Raw genomic sequence first — 19,771 nt, 5'->3', positions numbered from 1 at the left:
TTTTGCATATTCTTCTTTTATATAAGCATGTGGTAAAACTTTCTCTTTGATCTCTTTTTAGATTCTCAGAAATCCAGCTTATTCGAAATAGAAATAAAACTATGAAAATACCAGAATGATTTTCCTGGCTCTTCAATAAAATATAATATTGAAGATTTCTGAGGATCTTGCACTATCTACATTATTTCAGATACATAAATATTGTGCATGCTTTTTTCTTCCAGCCAATCAGCCATACAAGATTGCAAATGGCCATTATGTCACATCTATCGAAAATACCTACACAAGTATGCTAATATTTTTTATTCCACTTAGCAATGGTGATGTAGCTGTGTACCCTACTATACATGTGGCATGTGAACCTAATATTACCAGTGATTGTTAAAAGTAATTGCCCATCTTGCTTTCTTAGAATAGCTTGTTAAATGTTGCATTCCGAGTAGGTATAATACCACTTCACTCAATAAGTCCCAGCCTGACCAGTATAAACACATTTTTTTCTTGAAAATTCGACTTTATTCCTGAACATATTCATCTTTTCTGTGGAAACATTCGTTTTTGCTTTCGAAATAGGTTTCAATATCAGCAATAACTTCTTCATTAGGGCCAAATTTTTTCCTGGGACATTCTTTTGAGATTTTCAAAAGTTGAAAATGCAGTTCGTTCAATTTTGGTTTTGATCGATTTGTGACAAGAAGATTTGTTTTGGCGGAAGACGATTTTTTTCTTTGCATTTGAGGACGTTTTTTTGTTATTTCTGCAACCAATTGATCCAATAACGTTATGTGATATTCACTGTTGATTGTTTTACCTTTTTCACAATAGTCTATGAACGAAATATCGTACACGTTCCGAAATACGGATGCCATCACCTTGCCAGCTGATGTTTGAGATTTTGGTCTTTTTGGACGGCTTTCCCCTCAGCTAACGCTTTCTCTGACTCAGAAGTCAAATATCGTTCAAAGTCAGCATACAACCTTTTAACTGTTTTTATCTGAATAATTTCAAATACCTTCTTATCCATTTTTCAAACAACAAATGTAGCCTAACTTCTATTAGAGCTTGGTAATAACCAGAAAAAAATGGTATAGATGGCGATGCCATCTATGCGCCAAACCTGGGACTTATTGAGTGACGTGGTAAATGACATTTGAAGTTACTTCAGGTTGAGTCCTTCCTTAACGGAGAAATTTCGAAGTGTGAAAGTGTTTCAAGACACTTTTTGATTATCAAGTTGTTAAGAATTGTAACATTTACCTGAAGTAACTGTCATTAAATTCATGCAGTACCCGTCAATGAGGTTTGAACGATTCAACTCTAAAACTTCATTTACATGAATTTCATTTCACCTTATTCTTCCGTACTCTATTTCTAATGAAGCAATGAAAAACCATAATTTGAACGAAATTCCAGAAACTTTGAAGTTGCAATTAAAACAGTGTTTATAATAATGATAGCTCAACAGTTATCTAAGCACTAATGATATTGGTGATTATAATAGCGTACGTATGTAGTAAAATTCACCGACCTTAGAAAATTACACCCGCTAAACTTAGCAAGATAGGAATTCTAGAGAGTAGAATTTTAGATATACGGTCCTGCAGTCAAACATGACAATTTTAGATCATCAGCCATATCACAGCTAACCTAACCTGGCCTAACCTTACATTATAAAGTTCATTCCCCAACCTATCGCAATTGTCTACAAAAAAAAAAACCTTCAAGTTTCACCTAAGATTCTCAGAGCAATACAAAAATCCAAAAAAAAATTGATATAGGCTCAATTCAAATTCAAAATGATGTTGCCATCCAAATAGTTAGGCTCTATGGTTTCAACATGAGATCTTTAGGACATCTGGTGTACCTATTCACTTTCTAAACATTTTATGATAAAACTACTGAATTTTGAAGGAACCAACCTTCTTGGTTTTTAGCGAACTTGACGGTCCTTCACTTGATTTTTGCATAGGGTCTTTATGTCGCTTGCATCAAATTATCCTACCTAGGGAAGGTGAGGAGAATTATCAGCAATCCCTTGTTTTTAGACATCTTAATTCATCATAAATTCCTACATTGAGGACAAAAAGTAAAATTAGAAATTAGTTGATCCTATAGTACCATCCATCCATTTCTTATATGCAAATAATAAAGTTTGACTGCTGGACCTTGTGGAAAATCGAAACTAGATTTTCTAATTTTGGAAAAGAAATACAAGTCAAATATTGCAATACAGTGGACTGAGGAAAATTTTATGAAAACATTCTTCTCAAGAATATCGATGTTAACGTCATAAAGTTTGTCTTGTTGATTTGGAATTTTTTTTTACATATAGAACGAAACTAAAAAATTTTCGTTTCCCTGATTGTATGATTTTCATTCAAATGGAAAACATTTTAAAGTAACATAATTCGGTTGAAAAATGTCGTGTACAAAATGGCGAATGCTCCGCTGTCAAATTGTTTCAATTAAATTCTCAATAAGTTTTCATTGAAGCACTATATTCATCTAAAACCTTCTCATTGTTGTACTCAACAACTTTTTAATCATGATCAGATGAATGGTCTACTAATGCATAAGAGACAAAGTTCTAATATTTTACTGACAAAAGATCAGACAAAAATTGCAATTTCCAACTTAACAAGGCAAACTTCATGTATTCAATATTATGATCTACATTTTTTCTAATTGTAGTTCAGAAAATCAAAGTTCAATTTCGGAAAAGGAAACATGTATTTCAGAAAAGGAAAATGAAATTCAGAAAAAAAATGGATTTTAAAATAGTTAAAATAATTTCAGAAAAACGAAATTGAAATTAAGATCAGAAATTTGGAATTCAAAAACTCGCAGTTTAATTCACAATAGTAAACAAAAATAAACAGCAAATTGTATTTCAGAAGTCATCAATTCAATTTCAGATAACGTAATATGTAATTCAGAACAGTACTGAATGTGAGGTACCAGTACATACTATACAACACAGGTATTTGATACTTATGGCTACCGAGGCATTGTGGTATTAAAGGAAACGAAAAAGCCGATGAAAAAGAGAGAAGAGCATCAAGGTTAACACCTGTTGGGCTTGGGCCTTATTGTAGGTTTGGAAAAGACCAATATAAGGCAACGATCCAACAATGGGAGTTGAACACTCCTGTTCTTGGTGAGACAAAGAAATTTGTGAGGCTTTCACCGACCTATACCAGGAAGCTCTTGAAGCTACCACGAGCTGAGCTCAGGGTAATAGTGAGACTGCTGACAGGACACTGTCGGTGCAGATACCTTTTGTACCGCATGGATAAGTCAGATCTGCAGGAAAGGAAGTAGAAACAGCAGAACATAGAGTGCGTTAATGTCCGGGGCTGACTAGCCTAAGAATCTCTCATATGGAAAAGTACAAGGAAGGCTCCGTAAGATATCGTCGGCTTCGTTAACAGTATCTACGGCCTCTTTGGGTTTGTATGAAAATCTTGGGTTAACAACAAAAGATCAATTTGGACGTAGTTCCTAGAAGGCTAACCAGCATCAACAACCCCGATTCTGTAATAATAATAATAGATATGGTTACTTTTTTTAATTTATTCTGAAATACATGTAACCAATTCTGAATTACAATTTCCCATTTATGAATTTCAAATTATCAAATCTGAACTCCAATAATTTCTGACAAATTAACCTCTCAGAATAACATATTGCTATTCTTAAATACATATTACCGTTTCTAAATAACAACGTCCCATTCTGAATTTCCATCTTCTGAAATTCAATTTGCTTCTCTGAATTACATTTTACGCTATCTGAATTACAATTGGAAAAGGTGTAATTGCAGCCAACATACTCACTAAATAAAAGAAATACCCATCGATATTCACAGCGTCGTTTCTGTAAAAAAAAACCTCATTACATTAATCCAGTGCAACATCGCTAGGGTGCATCTTATCGGATTTCAAAATCAAAAACGAATCTGAATTAAAAATGTCTTTCCTTAATTTCTAGCTCCATCCAGCCCAGTTCACAATCGACGTCTATTATCAGCGAAAAATATCCGAATGTCCTCCGTTGAATTGCCAGATGAGAACGATAAGAGTCCATCTTCAGCCAGCACATCGCCATGTCCCAGTCCAGTTGGTGGAAGAGTAAGTGCAATGATCGTTATTTGAACGATTACGGGTTTTTGGGAAAGCAGCTATTACATACGTCCTTCGGATGTTTCATGACCTTTAACGGGAACGGGGTCGTTGTCAAGGAAACAGGACCCATTTATGTTTTCGACCTAAATTCTTATTGTAACCTACTTTAATCACTTTACTTGTACAAGTGGTTATATGGAGTATCGGGGGTCACAAACTACTTTCTGAAAGTTAATAATAAACGTATTTTCTATGTCCTATTCTGTATGTACGAAATGTAATATACAGTCTTAAAAATTCAATTCAATTCAATTTATTCGTCCAAAAATACATACATATCGAAATATATACAAGAATAAGCAGGTTTAGCAGTCTAAGCAAATAGCTTGTATACTGCCATAACCTACCATTACTCTTGATGAAAAATTCTTCTTTCTCAAAAACAAAAGATTTTTCCCTATACTACAGAGAAAAAACAACAACAACAAAAAAAAATACCAAGGAGGAGGAGAAACTGCTTCTATGATAAAAAAATCTTCTTATCATCGTAATTTTTTTCTCACACTATGTGTATTGAAATGAAAGATATTCAGATTTCTGTCACCTTAAATGATCATTCTAACCTCATCCAAATTAATAAATGCTCTCATCTTCTCCTCCAACACTGACTCAATAATAGACATTCAACTACAAAATATAATAATAAAGTAAAACAAAAGGAAAAGTATTAATTATTAAAATAATTAATAATTAAATATGCGATAAGGAATCAAATAATTTACCCTCCGACAAGCTACAATACAACATCAATACAAACTGTACTTTTAAGTTTCATGAAAAATAAACCAATATTGTTATTAGCCTCTGGGCAGAACACTCTGAGTAATATTATCGATAACCTCTTTTTTATTCACTGATATTATACGATACCACTTTTAATCTTTGTCTTCATGACACCGCCAATTGTCCAAACGTTTTTGTTTCCAAGCTTCATAGTTGCATACTTGAGCAATTCGATTCGTTTTTTCGTTAAATCCTCCTTCACAACAATATTTGTACCTAGGAATTGTTTACGGGAATATATGAATTGGTTACAATGAAATTCATCCGTGAATTTAATTAGTATGGGTCTTGTTTTGTTTTCAGTTTTTTTTCCTAGACGTTGCACGTTCTGCGATGTTTATATTCTTATCTTTACATATTGTAGTGATATTCTCTGTCGGATTCGAATTTTGTGTTTCAGGAAGTCCAAAAATTTTTACATTTGCCTTCTTATTTTCCTGTTGCAGCTGTTCCAATTTGGTTTCAGTTTCTTCCAGTTTCAATTTAATTTCCTCAGATTCACTCTGCATATTTTCCCTGATTTTCTCCAGAACTTCTTCTGTTAATTTCTCCAAATAACTATCTAATACGGCCATAATAGTTTCTTTGACGATCTCTTTTATTTCAGCTCTAGTCTCTCTGTTGTTCTCAAAAGTTTTTTCACGGATTTTTTAAACTTGAATTACAACTTATCGGAGCGGTGAGATGTATACGTCTATTCGCAATGACACATATGCGAAGAATGAAATGAACATTAAATTCAACCCTATACCTATTGCTCTCTTCAAATAAGAGTATATATTCTGAGGCTCTAGCCGACTAACAGACTATACTTTCTCCACGACTGTTGAAGTAAAATAAAATAATATACGTGTTTTTTCATTACAACAACAATAAAAATATCATGAATAATAGCAATAAAGAATAACCCAAATCAAAGAGACCATCAAAATATTCGTAAACATTCATTTCAACAAAATGAAATGGAGACCACGTGAAAAAACAGAAATATAATTTGAATTAACTTGAAGAGTTCGTTATGACTATATATTTTCGGCTGAAAAAGTATCATCAATATTGAAGTGCAGCTCATTTCAATTATATTGAAAGTTATCATTCTGAAGAGAGTGTTTTCATTTCATACCACAATCAATTATAATATTTTTTTAATCGTTTTATGTATAAACAAAGTAAGTGTTATCGAAGTCTTTCCTTTCAATTTACTTTTGGATTTGAGGACTATATTTTTATTTTCAACCATTTTTTCGGTACCGGGTAATACCTCGATGTAAGTGATCACTTACATCAGTTAATGAGATTTTAAAGGGGAATTTTTCTAGAAGTTCAGAATGGCGAAATAATCATTCAATTTTTGAACCTTTCATTTCAAAAGGTAAGCTTTTAGAGTTCTGGTTTCTTCTGAACGATTCCAAAGGTTTATTTTTAGATATAACAGACCAATATCGATGAGACAATAAAACACAATGAACCAGAACAATATTGGCACAATAAATACCAGCCTCACTATAGATACCTAAAAATAGATCGATTTATGATTCCAGATTAAGTTTATTTCTCCGTAAAAATAATCAAACTAGTTGTTTTCGGTATGAAAATAATTTACAACAATATTCATAAAAAGATTTGCCCTTCAAATGAAGTTATTTTTGATTTAGTTTATAGCGTGATATCAAAACTTAATAAAACACATGGTATGATTCTGAACATTTATATTTGTTTCTGTGTTGTATGCCAAATATTATGGCAATATGCTTCCTGGTCTTTTACAATAAGTTATTTTCGGTCTTGTAACACCATTATTTTTCGAAAAGATCTAATTTACGCATAGGCAACTCAAACAGTATAATCAAAATCTATAAGTCCTATGAAATATTTACTGTATGAACTCGAATATCCATATTTCATAAAAATTAGATGAGTAGATCGCAAAATGTTCAGAACCTGGGTTAATCCCGTTTATGCATTGACGAAACGTACAGTTCATCTAAATGTATTGAAATTCTACCCGACCCAAACATCCATACCAATTTTCTTCAACATCGGATGAGTACAAGTAATTCCACCTTCGCGTCACAAATTGGCGCCCGAGCAGGGACATTAGTTTTTTCCGCTATAGGACTGACAGAAGAGCCCTTCAGAGTATTTTTTTGTGCAATATTTGTGTAAGTAAAATGTAGGTGAACAGATTGAAAGCGAAAGAGTTGAAATGGGAGTTGGAGGCTCGTGGCCGTAGAGCCGGCAGAACCGTACAGGAAAAATGGATTGAACTGAGAAAGGTGTTGACAGATGTGCAGTTTTGTCCCATGGAAAGAGACACCGAAGGAAGAACTGAACGACGCCTGTCGAATCCTAAAGAGCTTGATGGAACATGTTAAAGCTTTTGATGAGGAAAACACTGCGGATGAGAAACCTAGTATCAGAAGTAGACTCGTACACCGACAGAACCGACTCAGCTTGGTGAAACCAACTATGATGGAGGAACAGGCCAAGGCTGTCTGAGTTATGGAAAAAAACAGACGAGATGCTGGGGGACGCCGTAGTCTTGGCTAAAGAATCGGGATGGGATATGTTTCGGAAAACCATAGACACCTTGAGCTAGGCGAGGTGTCTCAACCGGGGAGGGACTATCTATAGCACAATCTGAATTTCGATATCAGATTTCATTATAATCGGTTAAGAATTCTAGAAAATAAGGTTATTCGTATCATGTCCGAACACACAGAACGAAAGACGAATCGACATGAAACCAAAACTATTCAGGATGTTTTAAAATGCATTAAACGGGTCTAAATTTGAAATGGGAGACCCAAAAGTGATCACAATTCTTCCACTACCTCCGGTAGACTCGGAAGCAACAAGAAGGTCCACAGAAACCTTACAGGCGTTACTCCTAGAATGGATGTCAAGTTTATAAAGTTTCTATACAATCTATCTTGAATGGATGTGAATGAAGATCATCAGGAAGAATTCCTCTCAAAGAAAGATCGGAAGCTCCAAGGGCAGACGCATGTTGGCGCGCAGAACAATGAAGCTCTCAGCCTCTCACTGCGTCAATTCCTCTTGTCGCAATTTGTCTAAATGTAGTAACCCTCGTTGCAATTTATTTCCGATCTAGGACTAAATTGAAGCGATTGCGAAAGGATCCTATCGAAAAATACACCTTAACGGCAAACGCATGCTCCTCACTGTTATAAAGTGTATTTTTAAGACTGAACTGTGTCGGGACATAACTTTATAGTCTCACCTCTCGAACAAGACATCTAGCACTCCACTTCGACACCAACTGATTAAATGATTCACATTTTAAAAATGGAGTTATGATAACGCACCTTTTATAAAGTCTTCATTAGCTTCATCGAGTGCAAACAATACGAACAGTTGCCATTCCACTGAAACCCTTAATCTTAAGCTTATATGATCAAACCTTTTTAGTCTTCAAACCTATTTCAGAAACCTCACCGTCTTCTACCAACAAACTTATATGTAGTTCTGTACAACTTCAAATCGCGTCATCAAGATGAGCTGGATCTGAAAGCTGGCTATAAAGTTACTGTGATCGATACGTCCGATCCAGATTGGTGGAAAGGTAAATGCTTTGGAAGAGTCGGCTTTTTTCCCTCCAAATACGTTCTGAAGCTCTCGCCAGGGGAGAAACCTTTACAGGTAAGTTTAGTTAAAGTTAAAAACTTTTCTTCTTCTCTTTCTTATGCCGTCTGGAATATTTCAGGTGACACACAACCTCCAGGTCGGCGAAGGTGACAGCGGTATGATGTTATTGAGGGACCAAGTGGTGATACAAGTGGGTGAAGAAATAGACGGTATGGTGGTCATACGGTCGGGCGACAATCGGCAGGGCATTTGTCCCTTAAAATTCCTGCAGGAGGTGTGACAACCGAAAGACAAGAGTTACGCAGTCTCCTACTCTTACCCCAGTACAAGCAAATCTTTCCCTTCCCCCCAAGCCTACGCACCTAGGGTTGCCAACCTGAACAAGTATTATGGACCACCGATGGTCCAGAACAACAACAACAACCACGAAGCCTATAAACCAACGAAGAGAAGCCCAAACTCCGGCAGCATACTGCAGTACTACTACAACAATTTCCACAACAATTTCAAGAACTCAAAGCAGACGAATGTTTACTACGAGAACGTCCTGAAAAGACGCAGAAACGAACTGGCCTTCCTCCATGGAAAGGCCCCATTCTCTTCAACCAAACGCCCGTTGTCCATAAGGCTATCCACGCCCAAACACATCACCAACCTGTTCAGCAAGTTCAACCACAACAAATCCGATTCGCAAAAGCGCCCACTTCAAATGCAGGGTAATAATAATAATATTAATAACAACATACAATCAACTAGTGGGAGTATTTATTGTAGATCTAATCTGAGAGTTTTATGTAATAGGAATGATTATGTCCAGAGGCAACCTTCAGTTTATACCATTAGTGAGGATGTTGACAAATTTAGTTTGTATGAGAAGAATCTCTATATTTCATCGAATTGTAGGCCTCTCTTCGTGAGAAAGTAACTAAGCAAGTATAGTTCAACCTATTTTTGTAAATGTCGTTACACCTAATCATAGGATACTCTGTTTAAATTAATGTGATGTTAAGCACCCCCTTACATGATTTCTTCGCCGAGGCCGCAACAAATGAAAGGTCACACCAATTTGAATTATTATGTTTCTGGTGTTATCATTATTATTTCACTGAATCGGGAACGTTACGGCACTGTTAGTCTGCCGGGAACTGCGACCAAGTTGATCTTTTGTTCTTTACCCTACCTATTCATACAAAGTCAGGGAGGTCGTCGATGCTTTTAATAAAACCGAACACATCCTTAGGAGCCTTGGCTATTACTACGTGAGTATTCAGAACTGACTTTCTCTTATGAGTGGTTTTTAGGCCAGTCAGCTCCGGGCATTTGCAAAATATGTGTTCGTCTGTTTCTACCTCCTTTCCACAGAGTCTGCAAATCTCATCTGTTGACTTACAAAAGTTATTTGCACCAACAGTATACTGTCAGCAGTCCCACCATTACACGTGGTATCTACCGCTCGTAGTAGCTTCAGGAGTTTTCTGGTATAGGTCGGTGAAAGTACCACAAATTTTTTTGCATGGGCAAGATTAAGAGAATTTCTTTAGAGGGCTTTTCTATTAGCCCTCTCTCATTGTTGGACCGCTGTCTTGTATTGGAAATTTCCAAGCCCACAGAAGGGCTCAGGACCAACAGGTATCAACCTTGATGTCCTTTTTGCAAGTTCATCGGCTTTTTCATTTCTTTCAATACCACAATGCCCCGGTACCCATAGTAGAGTTACTTTATTCTCTCTGGCCAGTTGCTTTATTACGGTATTACGGCACTTCCATGTGAGTAGAGACCCCTGGCTATATGATTCCAGGGACCTCAGTGTGACCTGGCTGTGCGTAGTGATGTAAATATGCACTCCTTTGAGGTTTCTTTTGAGACACTCTTGGGCGCAAGTGTAGACAGCTAGTGTCTCGATTTGCAGGGTAGAGGGCTCGCTTCCCAGGGATCTAGAGAGCCTCGTCTTAGGCCCATTTACCCTTCTCTGATTTTGATCTATCGATTTGCCATATGGAGGACTTTTTGTCCAAGCGATTTACTAGTTTATTCCACTGAGATGGTCTTCAATGACCGTATCAAAGGGTGCTTTGAAATCGAAGATACTTGGCATAACATCTGAGGGTCGTACCGGGTGTTTTGAATCCAATTAAATCAATATCTTAAGGCGGCAGTTTTGTCTAGCGACAGCTCTGATAAATTGTTAAATTTCGTGATTGAAGAAGAAGAGGACTATAGGTAATTATAGCATTTATGTGCAAAATCCATGAGTGTAAAACTTCAAGTTTATATTTTTAGTATATGAAAATACTTATATATCTATAAAAATTTTCTTTGCTGCGGCCTTGGCAGTGAAAATGACCTTTAGAGAAATCACATTGCTCATCCATATTATCCTAAATTATTCCTAAAAATTATATTAAGTGGGGCCACTGGTGCTATACTACTCCTAAATAAATATTCAATGTGACATATTTAATTCATTCCTTTCCTAATGTGAGTCAACCAATTTATAATAACCATACATATCACAACTGAAATACTATAATCGTCATGAAACCCACCATTTTTATATCATAGTTTCAATCAAAAATTTCAAATATTCATTAAAAATAATAACGATTATATACCTAACATTAATTGAGACGATTGTAATATTTCAATGAGCACAAAGACATTCTTTGACTTGTTACCTTTTTCATTTCTATATATATATTTTATAAAAAAATGTTACTTCTGAAATTCAATTCTACTAAAATGCTTATATACGAATATTTTATCAATGTTACCACTGTATCAGAATAGGATTTTTAAACCTATATCCATCAAAATGAAACAATATTCTATTCATGAAATTTCCTACCACTGTTTTCCAACTTGATGAATTTATTATTATATTCGTGAAATTAACAAAAGACTGTACTGAAATTGCATTGTATATTTGCGATTTTAATTGGATACTGAACATTCTCGAAATTAACATGTTCCTAGTCCTTATATTTGTTGTTTGATGCCAAACAGAATTACAGTACAATTTCAGATTCTTGGAGCACGTGACCAATTTAGGCTTATGATATTGAAATTTATGGTGTTGATAACAATGTATTTCAACGAATTATTTGAAAGATTATTATGAAATTGACACGTTTTTATTAGCTTGAAATATGTTCCCAACACAAACTGCACACTGAATGTAAAACTTCAATTTAATAAAAAATATGACGTATCTGTCGAAATTGTTTTTATTCGAGTATTTATATCCAACATTTTTCAATACAGTTGCTTGAGATAGATGGTCAATACTTGTGTTTCTTACCATAGTATAAGGAAAAGATAGTAAGCCAACCGCCGTTTGACGGCAAGGAAATAGTCACCAGGGGTCGCTACTGTAGTTGGATTTGGATTTGGAGAATTAACTCGATAATAGATAGCGCTGAATCATGAGCTATAGATGGCGCAGGAATAATACGATAATTCATTCAGTGGCGTGGTTGAAAAGGGGTCGCATGACATTGCCAACAATTTTTATGTTATTATTAAGTTATCACAAATACACGCCACTGGCGTAAATGCTTATTACAGAGCAGAAAAAATATCAAAATATAGAAATCTTCTGACCACTCTATTTCAAATATTTTAATTCTTCAAACTAACAACGATTTTTTCAGAGGGCTCCACATTACGGACCAATTTTTGACAGTAAAATTCGAGAAAAACGTGAGTACAACTTGATGGCGCTCAACATCAACAAAATCGAAAAAAGCACTACACTGGCTTACTATCTTTTCCTTATACTATGTTATTACATATGAACAATCAGTTTTCAGTTTTTCTCAACAGAAATTGAATAAACCAAAATTGAATGAGTCGAGAGTAGTTATTTTACCAACAAGGGTTTGAATAACCCAACGATCAGGAAAAAATATTGGATTCCCACATAAATTTCCATAGCTGTTATAATTTTCAAATTTGTACTATTTCGTGTTGCTCCATCTATACCAGTTTCTATAAAATAAACTTTAGTTCTCTCTACGAACCATAGGTGGCGCGTCAAAAAAACATACAGTGTCCTGCCGGATGTAAAATCCGCCACCTATAGATGAGTAGCCAAAGGTTAATTTGAAATATGAATTTAAAGATGGCATTAAATATCGTTACATCAATCTATGATTTCCGTTACGAATTAAATTTTAATTTTTGATCTTCAGTATAGACGACACTACAATCGAATCATTTCATAATTTAGAATTAGAAAAATTGTTGCGGAAATTCCGAAACTTGTTTGAAAAAGTGAATAATATCTAATATATCTAAAGCTTCCACCTAGATGGTTTTTCAAGTCTTCTGCTAACCTTTTTTCATAAATATTGCTGCTTCAATAGGTATCGTTACATCTAACAATCTTTTTTAATAAACAAGAAATTTACGAGATTGGAGAGTACTTTTAGGTCATAAAGTTTCTCTTGATGATGAGAAAAAATTTCAAAGCTTGCATAAACCGTCAAATAATTTTAAGGGTCTAATGAAGAAAAAAATCAAATACTGAATGGTAAATTTCATGTTATTTATTCAGTCTTTCTCACAAATATTTTTTTACTGGATACAATTACATACTGCTCAATATATTTCTCTCATATTTGAGATGATTACAACTTTTGCTCTAGATAATTGGAAATGGAAAGGCAAAATTTAAATATAGGAATATTTATAACTGATCAGTCGATGTTACTTTTACATAAAAGTTTTATCAGAGTCAGTTTCTGCTAGATAGTAAATACTCTCATCTGCACCTAAATTTTCAGATGTTAAAGATCCAGAACTGAATATTTGTTGTGGTTTTGCAATGGTTATTATTTCATCGATTTTATTCTCCTCTTCCTTGAATAGTTCATTGCCAGATATTGAGTCAGAACTTGTTTTAATATTCTTCGCCACAAAATATTTTTTCAATTTGTTAGATATGGAAGTGCTACTTTTTTCACTTCCAGAAGCAAAAGCACTCAGATTTTCGGAAGAACTTGAACTGACGAAATTTCTAATCAATGATTTCAAAGTTAATAAACTAGCTGTACGCGATTTTTGATTCATGGCATTTATTACAGTTGGATCCCCTACTTTCACTGGTGTACCATAAGTTTTCAAAGGTGAAAATTTTTTGGGAATATCTATTGTCCCAAATTCAGTGCTTGAAACCAAAGCTGCGTTATCATTTTTCCAATAAGAACTACCCATTCCTTTTTCCACATCATCGATATTCAAGACAGAATATTCCTTAGTTATTGGCTTCGATATTTCAGTTATTTTCTGATCTGTTACAGTTTTTCTCGATATGGTACTTGTTGCACTACTATAAAATAAACTTCTTTTAGAACCTTGCTTCTCAAAAACAGGAAGTAGTTCTTTCGGTATTCCCGGTTTAGCCATAATATCACTTGACGGATTGACAGTTGATGTTGAAACTGAGGGTACATTGATTGATCCCTCATCTTGAGATTGCTTTAGATTCATGGAAAAATCATTTTCAAGGGAAAATTGAGAGGAGTTTTCATTGAAATAATTACTGGTTTGATACAAAACTTTACTATGGAATATCTGCTCTAAATTCGGTGACTCAGATAGTTTTTCATTCATTTCTATTCGAACAGATTCTGAAGAGGCAGAATGAGAAGGAATTTGGATTTTCCTTACAATACTCAAAATATCATCTGGTAAAATTCTATCGAAGAATTCATTACTGGAAATACTGACATCCGATTTTCTAGAAACCAATGGTTCTTTTGTTTCATTAACCTTTTCTGCGTTCTTTATCAAATCTTCCAAGATTTCTCCTATAGTTTCTGTCAATGATTGTATTTCGAGGATGGAGGAATCAGTAGGGTTATAGATCTGGGAAGTTTCATTTCCTTCAAATATACCTAAAAAATCATGAATTTCAAAGTTGTTATAGGAAATTCTACGCATTTTCTCGAACCGATATCTGAAATGAATATGAGCAGAACAAATTATTTAAAATACCGCATTTCTCAACATTTATAAAGACATATAACTTTATGAACACCTATAAATAAGTATATCCAATTTTTGGAGTTGAGTACAAAATCCGTCTTTAAGATAGAAGCCCCTAAACTAAATTTTCCCATTATCAATAATATAAAGTTAATCTGATTAAATAATATTTCTTTGTGGAATATATCAATTGTGGTATGACTACTACCAAATTACTCTTGTGTATTGTTACCAGAAATCTGGGATCCAACTTCTGATTTGACTAGAACTGATTCAGTTTTTTCTACATTCGTCTCCTGATCAAGTGAAGTTTTCGATGCAGCATCTGCATTAGTTTTATCATAACACTCTATACATTGAACCTCCTCTTCATCGCTGAACTCAAAGACCTGTAATTCAAATAATCAATTCTATCAATTAATTCCTACAATAATATGCAATATCATTGCAGGAAAAAATGAGAAAATATTGAAATAAAACCTCAAAAATTAACACAGCATTCTGGCAATAAAAACTTATCATTGCGGAATGAAAACTATTAGCAAAGCAATATCATAAACTATATGTTTCAGGAGCATTTGTAAAAAAATGTGTTCACATGTAAACTGCCCTCTCTATGAGAAGAACGTCAATACGATTATCTTACCAAGGCATCTTCAGCTTCCTTATTCATAAATGTTAAACCAGTAATATCTTCCAAATACTTAGAATTTTGGAAAACTTGAAGTAGAAAACTGAAACCATCTTTGCGATACACATTCAAGATGGTATCTGAGCAAGCTATACATTGCTGATACCTCTGAACTGCTGGCCAAACTTGGCTGAATGTCGATAAGTATCCTCGAATTGTATGTGGTATTATTCCTAACACACACTGATAGTCGAGTTCTTGCTCTGTGTTCACTATATTTCCTACCTGATAAAAAGCTGCAGCTTTTGCTCTAGAAAATGATCAACTTGAAATAATAAAAACATGAATTTTGGGAATATTCACCCTTCTTTGTGTTGTAATAGCGATATAGCCAGTTCTGCTGTGAGGGCTCCTGCAATGGCCGAAACACCTGGTCTTGTGACTGTACATTGCTGATCCAAAGTCCTATCCCTCATAGACTAATAAAAGTATGTCACAAAATAATTCATTTGACAATATCAAAGCACATACGTTACCAGGTGCTGTTACATCGTTGCAAAAGTAACAGCCAAGGAAATTGCCTTTCAAACTTTTGAATCCTGATTCATGCTGCCTCACTCTGAGTTCTTCTGTGTCGATCCGCACACCATGCCTCATGACTAGGTAGGAGTCAAAACCAAGGGCAGCGTTGATAACGATCTATGAACATTATGTATTAGGGCAAAATCAAAAAAAGCTAATTCAGTCCATGCGTACTTTACTGAAATAGGCCCCAAGGAGAGTTGGCAACCAACGACTTTCTCTAGAATCCATAAGTAAAAATATGACATCGTGTTCACAGATGAGGCTTGTAAGAAGATCTATGTTTTTTTTCAATTCCTCCATCATGCTTTCCCCTACTGGATGTCCAGGCATTGGTATTGTCATTTGGTATGATTTGGACTTCTATAGAATTCAAAAAGATGCTCGGTTAGTTTTCTCAAGCCCGGAGAATTTACAGTGGAAACATTGCAAAATGAAAATATGGAAATACATTATTCTCGTTTTCTACAAAATACTAACTCAAAAATCAGGTAATATAGGTCAAATCATTTCAAATAAGCCTACATGTACCTCCCTTTCCTCAAAGCGATATTGGAAAGGAAATTGTTCAAGTAACGCATGTACTATCTTCATTTGACGAATGAGATTTCATCTCTATTTCCAGCATCAAGACATATAGTTGGCAATACTGTATATCCGAGGGCACGCCTATGACATTAGCAAAGTACAACTCGTCAAAAATTTAATTAGAATCACTTGTTATACTCTGAACTCGAAAGCATTCAATCAAACTGTTATAATAAAGGAGATGGGTTTGAAATTGGTTCATTAATGAAAATCATAAACTGAAACATAACTTACAACTCCTGGAAAAATTTTCCGAAGGTTTTCTGCTGCAGCCACTGCTTTTGGTTTTGCATTCTGGGAATCTTCAAAAGTAAACAGACTTTGACGTACTGGATTTGAATATGATACTACCGAGTTATCCACAAATGATATATTTCTAGCACCCCAACCCTAAAACAAAGAAATTGTTTGTAGATCAGAAGAAATTACGGTGAATATTGCCATTACCAAAAGGATTCTAGCAACTGAACAACCTAAGGTTCCAGCTCCCAAAAGAAGAAATTTTGTTATTTTAATTTTTTCTAAGTCAACATTGGATAATAGCCTCCATTTCATCAGTTTCAAATTCAAATCTACAGAACTTTCAGCGAGTCTAGAAATGAAATCGATAAGCAAATACAATTCTAAGAAAGAACAAATTGACTTACTCCTTAGGATCTAAAAAGCTCTTCATGTTAGACAACCTAGGTCCCAATTTACCTCTCTCATTTTTTTCCCAGCCAACCCATTTCTTCTCTGGATCTTGGTTGATGAAATCAGAAACAGAAGATTGACAAACTGGTAAATCAAAATTAAATATGAGGCTCTCTGATAAGGTTAATTTATAGTTGTCGTTTCTTTTTATACGAAGAGATAGAAAATTTACGGATTTCCCTTGCAAAACTGGACTGGAAATTGGACATTGTTAGTAAATGAACAGAAAGACATAAGAAGAGAAGAAAATGTTAAATTTCGTAGTTCACTACTAAAGTATTAATAATTTTACACATACACAAAGCTTTGAAAAAGCACATTGTAAATAGTGTTTGACTTCAATATCACTCTTACCAATGGTGTAAAATCAGTATGACATAATTTCGTAATGTTGAACCAGGGCTATTTTCCAGTAATGATAAATCATAAAAAACAAAGTAGAAATCCTTAACATTCTCTTCATTCAAATCCTTAAGCTTATCTTTCAATTCAAAAACATCAACTATGGAATCTTGAATTGAAACTAGAAAATATGGTTTTTGAGTATTATCCATGTCACAATACTTGTTCCAAATAAATTCCAGCTGAAAATAAGTTCAATAATTTTGAAATCTAGAAGTAGAATCAATACTTTCAAAAATGATGAAATAACATTAAATAATTTTGATAATTCACCTGATCCTTTGTGAAGTCATCATATATGTTTTTGACAGCATTGTATGTTATTGAAAGATTGTATGGAACAGGAAAAGCAAACCAGTAGTAAAAGTGAAACTTTTTCAAATCCTGGAAAAAACACTCCATTGTGACAAGATATTCGTATGTCTTCAGTTTTTATTCTCACCGCAAATGACAAAATATAGAATCGATTCAATAATGAAGGTGTTTTTAATGCTTCCCCATTCTCTATGCTGGTAAATATATCTTGTCCTATTTTATTTATACGTTGGGTTTTATCAAAATCTTTGAAAAATTCTATCGTATTAACGTTTAGTATTTCACCATGGAATGGGATATATATCTTCTGGCTATCAAATTGACTGCAAAAATACAATTTTAAAATAAATATAAATATTACATTGAAATAAATACCTGTTGAATGAAGTACTATTAACTTCTAGAATTGGAAATTTGCATTTATTATTAATATTTGAGAAATATCCCCAAACAGGGTGCTCTTTCTCATTTAATTTATCATCATTTAATTTAATTTCTGACAATTTATTCCAAAAACTAGGATCTATTGACGATGAGATTGGAACGAATTCTAGTTGTTTTGAGCCCATTTCATCAAATCTACTGTAATGGCTCCCTTGGTGAAAGAATTGAGACAAAAGAGATAATCCCAAAACAATAACAATTGTTTACAATAACATTTAACTTATCTGGATTTGACATTAACCGAAAGAATAGGTTAACTCATAGATCAAAATAAAATATATAGAAAATCAAACGTTACTTTGGTTTGGTTTAATTATTATTTCGTATAATTATGCATGTATATCTGAATCAAATCAAACATACATCTGAAAAGATATGATCATTATTAATGCAAGAACAAAAATATCAATTAGATATATAAGAACTCCAATTATCCGATTTTCCAAACAATTATTTCCAATTTGAAAATAATCTTCGATAACATTACGTTCAGACCAAGTTTTATTGAATTCCAAATGAGTAGGTATTAAGCCGAAAATAATAAACAAATCTGGTATGCTTAGATTTTTTATCAATTTTGGAAAACCCCCGTACCAGTGTGAGCGTTTTGAAGGGTTACGGTCAGACACGAATAAGTATAATTTATTTGGCTATATTTTTAATAGACTTTTATTATTCAATTCAGCCAAGGATTACATTCTTACGATTAATTTTTACGGCTTAGTGGCTATGACGGCCGTTGCATTTGTGTTTAGAATTTTCTTGGATAATAACCTGACTTAATTACCCATGACATATATGTAGGCAGAACTGAATTTTGCCTTCGAGTACTTGAGGTATTAGTAATGAGAAAAAATGTGTAGAAATTCCAGTTGATAAATCATTCTAAATAAATATAATAATCAATTTGTTTTTTAATAATGTTATTCCATGAAAACGATTCAAACAATTCAAGCGTGCGCAGAAGAAAGCTAGTAAATGCAGAGATCCTTTAGGAGATAAGTTTTGAGCTCACATTCTTATCATGCCTGAATTACATTGATCAATTCCCCTATTCGTTTTTTAGATTACCAAAACTACTTTCTGAATTCAAGTAACCAAACTCTGCGAAACATCGTCCAATCACGTTAAAGTAAGACTCAAACCATACCAAATGCCGAGGGTCTCTTTTATGTTATCATTGGAATTCGTCGAGTTCTTGTGTACTATGACAAAGTGAGGTTTAATTGATCGTTATTTTTATCGTGGCTTCGATATAATCAAGTCTACTCGCAGGAAATATATTTGAAGTCATAATGATAGTGGATTTCATTTTGACTAGTGTGAATTGGGTGACATAATTCACAAACTTTCCAATAGAGGAACATTGTAAATATTTGACATACCTAACATACCACAATCTTTAGTTTGACCGAAATGTCAAATTCTTCGCCGAATTTTACTTGTTCCTGCACGGTGTAGTGAAAAAACTACGTTTATTGTACTTTTAGGTTAAATTATATGAAACAAACAGTTCCTCAAACAAAAATACATAGTGGTAAGTCGAATCATT

General features: G+C 34.0%; 3 protein-coding genes across 15 annotated transcripts in view; 2 read left to right on the top strand and 1 right to left on the bottom strand.

Moving 5' to 3' along the window:
- The window catches only part of LOC123680682, a 194,503-nt gene extending 182,717 nt beyond the window's left edge, over positions 1–11,786 (top strand). For 9 of the 12 annotated variants that reach the window (XM_045618712.1, XM_045618711.1, XM_045618704.1 and 6 more), the window contains 4 exons: positions 225–287; positions 3,991–4,130; positions 8,418–8,630; positions 8,695–11,786. In XM_045618712.1, coding sequence (XP_045474668.1) covers positions 225–287; positions 3,991–4,130; positions 8,418–8,630; positions 8,695–8,856 — 578 coding nt within the window. In that variant the 3' untranslated portion in view covers positions 8,857–11,786. Of the gene's footprint in view, positions 1–224; positions 288–315; positions 388–3,990; positions 4,131–8,417; positions 8,631–8,694 lie in introns of those variants that run through there. The other 3 variants (XR_006747551.1, XM_045618710.1, XR_006747552.1) reach the window with 3 other exon arrangements.
- Positions 11,787–13,108: 1,322 nt separating this feature from the next.
- Positions 13,109–18,479, bottom strand: LOC123680681 (ubiquitin-like modifier-activating enzyme ATG7). The gene is made up of 13 exons (XM_045618703.1): positions 18,151–18,479; positions 17,903–18,098; positions 17,734–17,844; positions 17,413–17,642; positions 17,013–17,252; positions 16,813–16,957; positions 16,600–16,755; positions 15,952–16,140; positions 15,727–15,894; positions 15,559–15,674; positions 15,211–15,505; positions 14,797–14,953; positions 13,109–14,473 (listed from the first exon to the last, which is right to left on the bottom strand). The coding sequence occupies exons 1-13, from the start codon at positions 18,342–18,344 to the stop codon at positions 13,290–13,292; spliced, it is 3,381 nt and encodes a 1,126-aa protein (XP_045474659.1). The 5' UTR covers positions 18,345–18,479; the 3' UTR covers positions 13,109–13,289.
- An 864-nt stretch (positions 18,480–19,343) lies between these two features.
- LOC123680679 (transcription cofactor vestigial-like protein 4) overlaps positions 19,344–19,771 on the top strand; it is a 56,123-nt gene continuing 55,695 nt past the window's right edge. Inside the window, exon 1 of one of the 2 annotated variants that reach the window (XM_045618695.1) lies at positions 19,344–19,756. In XM_045618695.1, coding sequence (XP_045474651.1) covers positions 19,720–19,756 — 37 coding nt within the window. In that variant the 5' untranslated portion in view covers positions 19,344–19,719. The remainder of the gene's footprint in view (positions 19,757–19,771) is intronic. The other variant, XM_045618698.1, reaches the window with a different exon arrangement.

The sequence above is a fragment of the Harmonia axyridis genome, chromosome 5 (assembly GCF_914767665.1).
Source record: "Harmonia axyridis chromosome 5, icHarAxyr1.1, whole genome shotgun sequence".
Lineage (NCBI taxonomy): Eukaryota > Metazoa > Arthropoda > Insecta > Coleoptera > Coccinellidae > Harmonia > Harmonia axyridis.
Note: the sequence above shows the minus strand (reverse complement) of the source record. Positions and strands in the feature narration are given on the sequence as shown.

Coding starts and splice junctions, on each gene's coding strand:
- LOC123680681 (XM_045618703.1), bottom strand. CDS start 18,344: ATGGGCTCAAAACAACTAGAATTCGTTCCAATCTCATCGTCAATAGAT. Junction 17,643..17,733: donor ATGACTTCACAAAGGATCAG/GTGAATTATCAA, acceptor ACTTATTTTCAG/CTGGAATTTATTTGGAACAA. Junction 16,141..16,599: donor GGAAAATTTTTCCAGGAGTT/GTAAGTTATGTT, acceptor TGAATTCTATAG/AAGTCCAAATCATACCAAAT.